A 12,764-nucleotide genomic window follows, 5' to 3' on the forward strand; every position below is an offset into this window, starting at 1 on the left:
TTTTTCAAGAGTATTTGCCAATTTTAAATAGTTCCTTTAAATGCAGCAGCAACGTGATTGTGTAATCCTCCAAATTATTTACTTCTCATAGATGATAATTTTTATTTCAGTTTATGTTTGTGATATCTTATTGTTAAATGAAAACATTTAAGTTTTCTTATTTATATTTCCGTTGATGAGACGATGTTTCCATTGCATAATCCATATACTAATTTAAATTACATATTTAAGCAGAAATGATTTGATTACAAAACAAGCAGTGTTCGATATCACTTTATGTGGCGAAAAAGACAAAAAGACTGCAAACACAATTAAAGGCATTTCAACGATACAATTATACAGCAAAAACTACATAGACAAGCTCATTAGTCAAACATTCAAAATAAAACCTGTAAAACATGACAATGAACTATAGACACAAACATACAACACACACAAATATGAACACCACACACAGACCACACACTCATTAAAATAGCTTAATCGATACATGATAAATGATCAATACGATGTACCATTAATGGCAAAAAAACCTAATCCGTTTGTTGAACATTTCATCTGTCTTCTATTCGGGATTTCCGTTTACAGTCACAGACAACCTAGTGCTCCTTTACTTTTATGCTTATATTGGAATTTACGAAATATATGGAATCATGTCATTTGAAATATTTCATCTAGATCTGTAAATCAACATACTTAGTGTAAATATTCTAAAATGGTCCAATGACAAGGGTATTATGTTTATGCGAGTAAACAATTCTTAAAATGTTTATCAATGGAGTAAATGAAATATTTTTAAAACGTATCTTAATTTAGTAAATCTTATTTTCCCCAAATTAAAGACTTATTGTCCGACTCAAAAAGGCATGGGCAGTTAATCAATACAAAAAAAATCACTGATCGGGTATCACCTTACCCTATAATACTAAGTTTTGTGTACTGAAATATGTCTCTTGGATTAGGGTATGGTAATCTCTTTACCAAACATCTCCAAGACTGTTCAAAGTCTATGCAGTATCAGACTCGGTCACTTCGTTCGGCTCCGTTGGACATTCTTCTTTGCTGAACATGCGCTCCTCCAGGAAATCCGAGGCCATGAAAATCATCTTCTGGAGCGCCATAAGAGCAAGTGAGTCTATTGACACTTCTGTTTCTACCTCAGTGTGGTAGTTCTTCACCGGAAACACGTGGTTTGGTGGAATACTTAGCGTCTCGGATGCTTTGTCTACAGCGGCCTTGACGTCTGAATGATTGAAAACGTCTGCCAGATTGTCTGCTACTTCTTCGTGAAGTTTGTCAATTTGTGTAAGAATTACCACCAGTGGTATGCCTGAAAATCGAAATCATATGAAATCATGTTAAGGTAAATTAAGGAAGGAGGCTAAAATGCCTAGTTTGTTTCAAAAGCAACTCTCCTTGCATTGGTAAAGAAAAGAAACAAAGGTTTGAATTTAAAAGCCATTTGACTGCTTCCGACTAACTACCTAGTGTCGACAGAGTTAAAGCTTTCTCCTTATTTACATAAATCCATCAACACAAGCCCAAAAATAAAATTTCAATTGCCTCACCAATGCTTGTTGGCAAAAAAGGATTTTTAAATTATTAGAATCAATACAGCTTTGAAATAAATCTTTGACGGTTTATCATTGAAACAATCATTTTGTTAGCATTTTTACATAATTTTCGTTCGACATATAACCGTTTCAAAACCTATAGTGTACCTAGCATTGTGTTATTCAGATGTTTAAGGTAAATGCTTTATATTATGTTTATCTAGTTGTCTAAACCAGGTGGACCACATCTAGTTTTGTCATAAACTAGTAATATAAGCAGTGAAACAGGTAGATCGGATTTGTTGTTTCACTGTTAGATCGCATTTATTGTTGCTTTGTACTAGAAATATCAGCAATGAATCAGGAAGATCGCATCCAAGAGAGTAACAAAAAGGACTGTCAGTTAAAGGGACATGCCTTGGAAATGAATAAAGATGTTGAAGTAGAATTTTACCGCTTTTCAAACGTCAGTCCCCAAGATTTAATATCAATAATTCTAGATTAACCATTAAACTACAGGGGCAAGCCTAATTGCCAAACACTTTTTATAAACCTAGAGACATTATGGTAAGACGGAAACCAACAAATGAATATTGGAACAAGACATAAAAATATAACAAATAAAACAAGTTTCGCTCAAATATCACAACACTTACCGTATTATTTTACACATATGTAAGACATGAAAATTAGGAAATTCTGTTTTTATACAAAACAGAAAGAACAATTAAATACTACGATGAAAAATACAAAAATACTTGAAAATACAACCATGTACGAGAGAAAGCCACAGTCGAAAACTCGTATTTTCATCTTCATAATGTATTTCCCCAAGTGTATACTGTATCGTATCAATTAAAATACCTTTTTCTTGTACCATTTTCTTGCAGTCATTCAGCCAAGTTGTGACTGCTGGCGACATATCGCTGAGGGTTGAGGCATCTAATACAAAAGCAACGCTGTGGACTTCGTCGGAAAGAGTTGGTTGTTGAATAAGTCCAGCTGTCTTGATGCTCACATGGCGAGAAGGAATGAACTGAAATGACATTTGAAATAATGATACATATACATACGAGAGAAATTCAAACACTATACGTACAACATTTAATAGAAAAAATAATTACATTTATATAAATGTGGACGAAGAACCAGGACATTAACGACTACACTTTGAAAGGAGAGCAATAACATTAACAACTACACTGTGAACGAAGAGCAAAGACATTAACGAGTACACTGTGAACGGAGAGCAAAGACATACACGACTACACTGTGAACGGAGAGCAAATACATTAACGACTTCACTGTGAACGAAGAGCAAGGGCATCAATGGCTACACTGTGAACGGAGAACAAGAAAATTAAAGACTACACTGTGAACGGAGAGCAAGGGAAATTAAGGACTACACTGTGAACAGAGAGCAAGGACATTAACGACTTCACTGTGAACGGAGAGCAAGGACATTAACGACTACACTCTGAACGACCGAGAGCAAGGACATTAACGACTACACTGTTAACGGAAAACATGGACATAAACGACTACACTGTGAACGGAGAGCAAGGACATTAACGACTACAATGTTAATGGAGAGCAAGGACATTAACGACTACACTGTGAACGGAAAGCAAGGACACTACCGACTACATTGTGAACGGAGAGCAAGGACATTAACGACTACACTGTGAACGGGAGAGCAAGGACATTAACGACTACACTGTGAACGGAGAGCAAGGACATTAACGACTACACTGTGAACGGAGAGCAAAGACATTAACGACTTCACTGTGAACGAAGGTCCAGGACATTAACGGACTACACTTTGGACAAAGGTCCATGACTTAAATTACTACATTGGAGACGAAGACCCAGGCCATTTATGACTACACTGTTGACGAAGGTCCAGGACATTAACGACTGCACTGTGGATTAAGGTACAGGACATTTACGAATACACTGTGGGCGAAGGTCTAGAACATAAACGACCACACTTTGGACTAAGGTTCAGGGAATTAACAACTACACTATGGACGGAGAGCTAAAATATTAATGACTTCATTATTGACGCAGGTCCATGACATTAACGACTACACTGTGGACGAAGCACCTGGACATTAACGACTACACTGTGGACGAACCGTCTGTACATTAACGACTACACTATGGACGAAGGGCCAGGACATTAACGACTACACTATGGACGAAGGGCCAGGACATTAACGAATACACTGTAGATGAAGGGCCATGACATTTACGACTACACAGTGGACGATGAACCAGGACATGTATTGCTACATTGTGGACGAAAGACAGGACATTTATAAATGACAACACTGTGAACGAAGAACCAGGACAAAAACGATTTTTCTGAGAACCACGCACCAGGACATAAACAACTTCTCTCAGACTGAAGAACAGGACTTAAACGACTACAATGTTAACGAAAGACAGGACGTAAATGACTACACGGGGGACGAAGGACAGGTCCAGTTATCATTTACGCCAGCTGCATTGAAAGGTTACCATATATAACCCTGTCAAGAAACTTTGACTTTTAAACAATTAATAGCGATGCAAATATAGGTTGGTTAAAAGGAAGAAAAACAAGAGATGTTTGTCAAACATTATGCCCCTCCCCCCTGAGCACCATGTTATCAGGATTATATGGACAATTGAATGAAATATGCATATACCGAAATGACAGCTGATTTGTCACTGACATTGGATGCCGTTGAGGCAGTTTTAAGATTATGAACATTCATAGTTTGAGGATAGAGTGTGTTATGACCATGACCTTTGACTTTATGACCTCAAAATCCATAGGAGTCATCAGCTGGTCATCAAAAATCTAAATGTCAAGTTTGAGGGCCATGGGTGCAGGCATTGACAAGTCATCACACAGACAAGCTTTTTTGTTCAAGGCCACTGTAACCTTGACCTTTGACCCGATGACCCCTAAAATCATAAGGGGTCATCTACAGGTCAGACACAAATCCAAAGTAAGTTTGAGGGCCATGGGTGCAGGCATTGTCGAATTATCACTTGAAACATTTTCGCATTTAAGGTCACTGTGAACTTGACTTTTGACCCAATGAATCCTAAAACCAATAAAGGTCATCTCCTGGTCAGGCCACACTTCCATGTCGAGTTTGATGATGATAGGTTCAGGCATTGTTGAGATATCACTGCAAGAAGATTTGTTAACTTTTTTGCATTAAAGGTTACTGTGACTTTGACCTTGGCCCGATGACCCCCAAAGTCTTCGAGGGGTCATCTATTGGTCAGGCCCAACCTTGATGACCATAGGTCCAGGAACGATCAAGTTTGCTTTCAAGGTCACTGTGACCTTGACCATTTGCCAAATGACCCCTTAAAACAATAGGGGTCATCTACTGGTCAGGCCCAACCTCCAAGTCAAGTTTGAGGGCCATGAAGGCAGGCATTGTTGAGTTATCACTGTGACAACCTTTTTATCGTTCAAAGCAGTGATTTTTTTGAAAATAATTTTACCGCCTGTGCCTTTTGAATTGGGAAAATAAGCGCGTTAAGTCTCCAAATTGGGAAAAAAGGAATTGTTGTTAAACATATACTGTAATTACTTATGTTTTTGCTCTTACTAATGTCATTTAATACATTAAAGGGGAAATACATTTAAAACTAGGTGCTACACATTCATAACTTTATAAAACATAAACTTTAGATACAGAACTACATAAAACAAAAGTCACAAGGTGTTACACATTAAGACTAGTCTTTCTCATTTTTGCCATCCAATACTGTTACTGAGGCTAACAGAGAAGCACATGGATATACTATTAACAACCCCAATACAAATGTCTTCTATTGTTGCTCAATACAAACACAGCAATATTTCAGTAAGAAATCATATTCTCATCAAATGGAATGGTCTAACAGAGAAACACATTAATGAACATTATCAATAAATTCTAATACAACTGTCACATATTGTCACTCAGTAAAACTGTACTAAAACAGCACTGTGTATATGTAGTAAAACTTTTTCATATAGATATTTAAATGGAATGATCTTGACTCATTGTTTCAGATATTCTTTGCTTATCTCAGCTTTCTATTTCTATGGCTATTGTGGGACATTTTGGAAATTATACCATGTTTAAACGTTTGACAGCTTAAACCGGAATATAAACAAACTCTAGGTCAGCTGGGCGATGTTATCGTACAAAATAAAGCGTCTTTTTAAAACCGGAACAAAAACAAACGTCACTGTCATCTGGGCGATTATTCCGTGCAAAATAAAGCGTCTGCGCGAATTTATAAAATCGTTTATGTAAAATCGCGTCTCCAATAGAAATAACATCAATACAAATTTCAAATAAAATTTGCCAGTTACAATTTAAAATTATTCAGTTAGTTTGGGAAAAAAGGAACAAAATTTGGGAATAGATGACGACTTTTTGGGAAAAATGGACATTTTTTGGCGAGGGGAAACAGCCGATATTCGGCAGTAAAATTGACGAAAAAAAATCACTGCAAAGTCACTGTGACCTTGACCTTTGGTCAATGACCCCTTAAATTAAAAGGGGCAATCTACTGGTCAGGCCCAACCTCCATGTCAAGTTTGATGGCCATGGGTGCAGGCATTGTTGAGTTATCACTCGGACAACCTTTTACCATTCAAGGTTACTGTGACCTTAACCTTTGGCCCAATGACCCCCCAAAACAATAGGGGTCATCTTCTGTTCAGGCCCAACCTCCAACTCAAGTTTAACGGCTATGGGTGCAGGCATTGTCGAGTTATCACATGGAAAACCATTAACCATTCAAGGTCACTGTGACATTGACCTGTGGCCCAATGACCCCCAAAAACAAAAGGGGTCATCTACTGGTCAAGCCAAACCTCCAAGTTAATTATGAGGGCCATGGGTACAGCCATTTTTGAGTTATCACTCAGACAACCTTTTACCATTCAAGGTCACTGTGACCTTGACCTTTGACCCGATGAGCCCCAAAATCAATAGGGGTCAGCTACTGGTCAGGCCCAACATCCACGTCAAGTATGAGGGCCATGGGTGCAGGCATTTTTGAGTTATCACACGGACAACCTTTTACCATTCAAGGTCACTGTGACCTTGACCTTTGGCCGGATGGCCCCCAAAAAGGCCCAATTTCCATATCAAGTTTGATGGCCATAGGTGTAGGCATTGCTGAGTTATCACTCGGACAAGCGTTAAAATTATTTTACAATTAAATGTCACTGTGACCTTGACCTTTAAACCGATGAGCCCTAAAATCAATAAGGGTCATCTACTGGTCAGGCCCAACCGTCATGTCAAGTTTGATGACCATATATCCAGGAATTGTTGAGTTATCATTCGGACAAGCTTTGGTCTACCGACGCACCGACCGACCGACCGACCCACCTACCGACCGACCTACCGACCGACATGTGCAAAGCAATATACCCCTCTTCTTCGAAGGGGCGCATAATAACATTAAGCATATAAGAGTGTGTTGATTTATTTAAATTCTAACCTGAAATAAATTCGGTAAGTGTCCGTCTAGAAGGAAGTGCAGGTTTACAATGTCCATTGCCGAATGTTCGCCGATACCTGGTGTATCGCATAACCGGATTTTGAGACAAGATCCGTCTCCCTGACGAACTGGGTAAGACTTGTACTGGAAATGATATACATATTATCAACAAGTACATTGTAGAATACCAAAACAAAGTATGAAAACTATGTATACGGTTTTGGTTTTATTAGAATATACGCGTTTCTTTAAGCTCAATTTTGGCGAAAGCTGATAGCTTAATCCCGTTTACTGTGGGTTTTAACCTGTTCTTGTGTCTATTTTGTGATGTAATGAATAGTATCCATAGTGGAGTTCAAACTCTCCTTGGCAAAAGACGAACACCTAAATCATTACACCAATCCCAACCTTGAGTATTATTAGGATTTCATTCTAAAACAACATTCTCAAGCTTGACACTGCATACGCCAGTTATTTGAGTCCCTTTGAAGCACCATTTAAGCATATGTTTTTTCAATTCTGATTTCAATTTTGTGTCCAATTCACGCTCCCCTAAAGTACGTTTTTTGCAAACTTATTGCCAAATGTAAGCAACATTTATGCAAATGTTCTTGAAAGTCTATTGCAATTTAATGTCCCATTAAAGCACATATATAATATCCCAAATAAATGTAATGCCCTATTTCAGCACTTTTAAACATTTGCTCTTGCCATTGACGCATATGAATATTACTATTTTCGTTGATATTTTATGTCCCATTTATGCACCCTTGACGCATATGAATATTACTAGTCTCGTTGATATTTTATGTCCCATTTATGCACCCTTGACGCATATGAATATTACTAGTCTCGTTGATATTTTATGTCCCATTTATGCACCCTTGACGCATATGAATATTACTAGTCTCGTTGATATTTTATGTCCCATTTATGCACCCTTGACGCATATGAATATTACTAGTCTCGTTGATATTTTATGTCCCATTTATGCACTCTTGACGCATATGAATATTACTAGTCTCGTTGATATTTTATGTCCCATAAAAGCACCCTTGACGCATATGAATATTACTAGTCTCGTTGATATTTTATGTCCCATTTATGCACCCTTGACGCATATGAATATTACTAGTCTCGTTGATATTTTATGTCCCATTTATGCACCCTTGACGCATATGAATATTACTAGTCTCGTTGATATTTTATGTCCCATAAAAGCACCCTTGACGCATATGAATATTACTAGTCTCGTTGATATTGTATGTCCCATAAAAGCACCCTTGACGCACATGAATATTACTAGTCTCGTTGATATTGTATGTCCCATAAAAGCACCCTTGACGCACATGAATATTACTAGTCTCGTTGATATTGTATGTCCCATAAAAGCACCCTTGACGCATATGAATATTACTAGTCTCGTTGATATTGTATGTCCCATAAAAGCACCCTTGACGCACATGAATATTACTAGTCTCGTTGATATTGTATGTCCCATAAAAGCACCCTTGACGCACATGAATATTACTAGTCTCGTTGATATTTTATGTCCCATAAAAGCACCCTTGACGCACATGAATATTACTAGTCTCGTTGATATTTTATGTCCCATAAAAGCACCCTTGACGCACATGAATATTACTAGTCTCGTTGATATTGTATGTCCCATAAAAGCACCCTTGACGCACATGAATATTACTAGTCTCGTTGATATTTTATGTCCCATAAAAGCACCCTTGACGCATATGAATATTACTAGTCTCGTTGATATTGTATGTCCCATAAAAGCACCCTTGACGCACATGAATATTACTAGTCTCGTTGATATTGTATGTCCCATAAAAGCACCCTTGACGCACATGAATATTACTAGTCTCGTTGCTATTTTATGTCCCATAAAAGCACCCTTGACGCACATGAATATTACTAGTCTCGTTGATATTTTATGTCCCATAAAAGCACCCTTGACGCATATGAATATTACTAGTCTCGTTGATATTGTATGTCCCATAAAAGCACCCTTGACGCACATGAATATTACTAGTCTCGTTGATATTTTATGTCCCATAAAAGCACCCTTGACGCACATGAATATTACTAGTCTCGTTGATATTTTATGTCCCATAAAAGCACCCTTGACGCACATGAATATTACTAGTCTCGTTGATATTTTATGTCCCATAAAAGCACCCTTGACGCACATGAATATTACTAGTCTCGTTGATATTTTATGTCCCATAAAAGCACCCTTGACGCACATGAATATTACAAGTCTCGTTGATATTTTATGTCCCATAAAAGCACCCTTGACGCACATGAATATTACTAGTCTCGTTGATATTTTATGTCCCATAAAAGCACCCTTGACGCACATGAATATTACTAGTCTCGTTGATATTTTATGTCCCATAAAAGCACCCTTGACGCACATGAATATTACTAGTCTCGTTGATATTTTATGTCCCATAAAAGCACCCTTGACGCACATGAATATTACTAGTCTCGTTGATATTTTATGTCCCATAAAAGCACCCTTGACGCACATGAATATTACTAGTCTCGTTGATATTGTATGTCCCATAAAAGCACCCTTGACGCACATGAATATTACTAGTCTCGTTGATATTTTATGTCCCATAAAAGCACCCTTGACGCACATGAATATTACTAGTCTCGTTGATATTTTATGTCCCATAAAAGCAACCTTGACGCACATGAATATTACTAGTCTCGTTGATATTTTATGTCCCATAAAAGCACCCTTGACGCACATGAATATTACTAGTCTCGTTGATATTTTATGTCCCATAAAAGCACCCTTGACGCACATGAATATTACTAGTCTCGTTGATATTTTATGTCCCATAAAAGCACCCTTGACGCACATGAATATTACTAGTCTCGTTGATATTTTATGTCCCATAAAAGCACCCTTGACGCACATGAATATTACTAGTCTCGTTGATATTGTATGTCCCATAAAAGCACCCTTGACGCACATGAATATTACTAGTCTCGCTGATATTTTATGTCCCATAAAAGCACCCTTGACGCACATGAATATTACTAGTCTCGTTGATATTTTATGTCCCATAAAAGCACCCTTGACGCATATGAATATTACTAGTCTCGTTGATATTGTATGTCCCATAAAAGCACCCTTGACGCACATGAATATTACTAGTCTCGTTGATATTGTATGTCCCATAAAAGCACCCTTGACGCACATGAATATTACTAGTCTCGTTGATATTGTATGTCCCATAAAAGCACCCTTGACGCACATGAATATTACTAGTCTCGTTGATATTGTATGTCCCATAAAAGCACCCTTGACGCACATGAATATTACTAGTCTCGTTGATATTTTATGTCCCATAAAAGCACCCTTGACGCACATGAATATTACTAGTCTCGTTGATATTTTATGTCCCATAAAAGCACCCTTGACGCACATGAATATTACGAGTCTCGTTGATATTTTATATCCCATAAAAGCACCCTTGACGCACATGAATATTACTAGTCTCGTTGATATTGTATGTCCCATAAAAGCACCTTTGACGCACATGAATATTACTAGTCTCGTTGATATTGTATGTCCCATAAAAGCACCCTTGACGCACATGAATATTACTAGTCTCGTTGATATTTTATGTCCCATAAAAGCACCCTTGACGCACATGAATATTACGAGTCTCGTTGATATTTTATATCCCATAAAAGCACCCTTGACGCACATGAATATTACTAGTCTCGTTGATATTTTATATCCCATAAAAGCACCCTTGACGCACATGAATATTACTAGTCTCGTTGATATTGTATGTCCCATAAAAGCACCCTTGACGCACATGAATATTACTAGTCTCGTTGATATTTTATGTCCCATAAAAGCACCCTTGACGCACATGAATATTACTAGTCTCGTTGATATTTTATGTCCCATCAAAGCACCCTTGACGCACATGAATATTACTAGTCTCGTTGATATTGTATGTCCCATAAAAGCACCTTTAACGCACATGAATATTACTAGTCTCGTTGATATTGTATGTCCCATAAAAGCACCCTTGACGCACATGAATATTACTAGTCTCGTTGATATTTTATGTCCCATAAAAGCACCCTTGACGCACATGAATATTACTAGTCTCGTTGATATTTTGTGTCCCATAAAAGCACCCTTGACGCACATGAATATTTCTAGTCTCGTTGATATTTTGTGTCCCATAAAAGCACCTTGACGCACATGAATATTTCTAGTCTCGTTGATATTTTGTGTCCCATAAAAGCACCCTTGACGCACATGAATATTACTAGTCTCGTTGATATTTTGTGTCCCATAAAAGCACCCTTGACGCACATGAATATTACTAGTCTCGTTGATATTTTGTGTCCCATAAAAGCACCCTTGACGCACATGAATATTACTAGTCTCGTTGATATTGTATGTCCCATAAAAGCACCCTTGACGCACATGAATATTACTAGTCTCGTTGATATTGTATGTCCCATAAAAGCACCCTTGACGCACATGAATATTACTAGTCTCGTTGATAGTGTATGTCCCATAAAAGCACCCTTGACGCACATGAATATTACTAGTCTCGTTGATAGTGTATGTCCCATAAAAGCACCCTTGACGCACATGAATATTACTAGTCTCGTTGATATTTTATTTCCCATAAAAGCACGCTTGACGCACATGAATATAACTGGTCTCGTTGATATTGTATGTCCCATAAAAGCACCCTTGACGCACATGAATATTACTAGTCTCGTTGATATGTTATGTCCCATAAAAGCACCCTTGACGCACATGAATATTACTAGTCTCGTTGATATTGCATGTCCCATAAAAGCACCCTTGACGCACATGAATATTACTAGTCTCGTTGATATTGCATGTCCCATAAAAGCACCCTTGACGCACATGAATATTACTAGTCTCGTTGATATTGCATGTCCCATAAAAGCACCCTTGACGCACATGAATATTACTAGTCTCGTTGATATTGCATGTCCCATAAAAGCACCCTTGACGCACATGAATATTACTAGTCTCGTTGATATTTTATGTCCCATAAAAGCACCCTTGACGCACATGAATATTACTAGTCTCGTTGATATTTTATGTCCCATAAAAGCACTCTTGACGCACATTTGTATGTCCCATAAAAGCACCCTTGACGCACATGAATATTACTAGTCTCGTTGATATTTTATGTCCCATAAAAGCACCCTTGACGCACATGAATATTACTAGTCTCGTTGATATTTTATGTCCCATAAAAGCACCCTTGACGCACATGAATATTACTAGTCTCGTTGATATTTTATGTCCCATAAAAGCACCCTTGACGCACATGAATATAACTAGTCTCGTTGATATTGTATGTCCCATAAAAGCACCCTTGACGCACATGAATATTACTAGTCTCGTTGATATTGCATGTCCCATAAAAGCACCCTTGACGCACAGGAATATTACTAGTCTCGTTGATATTGCATGTCCCATAAAAGCACCCTTGACGCACATGAATATTACTAGTCTCGTTGATATTGCATGTCCCATAAAAGCACCCTTGACGCACATGAATATTACTAGTCTCGTTGATATTGCATGTCCCATAAAAGCACCCTTGACGCACATGAATATTACAAGTCTCGTTGATATTGCATGTCCCATAA

General features: G+C 37.8%; 1 protein-coding gene across 1 annotated transcript; it reads right to left on the reverse strand.

Moving 5' to 3' along the window:
• Positions 1-257: 257 nt before the first annotated feature.
• Positions 258-7,225, reverse strand: LOC128222339 (interferon-induced protein 44-like). The gene is made up of 3 exons (XM_052931318.1): positions 7,068-7,225; positions 2,418-2,589; positions 258-1,330 (listed from the first exon to the last, which is right to left on the reverse strand). Exons 1-3 carry the CDS (start codon positions 7,122-7,124, stop codon positions 1,008-1,010), a joined length of 552 nt encoding a protein of 183 aa, XP_052787278.1. The 5' UTR covers positions 7,125-7,225; the 3' UTR covers positions 258-1,007.
• Positions 7,226-12,764: the final 5,539 nt, after the last annotated feature.

Source organism: Mya arenaria, chromosome 16 (genome assembly GCF_026914265.1).
Source record: "Mya arenaria isolate MELC-2E11 chromosome 16, ASM2691426v1".
Classification (NCBI taxonomy): domain Eukaryota; kingdom Metazoa; phylum Mollusca; class Bivalvia; order Myida; family Myidae; genus Mya; species Mya arenaria.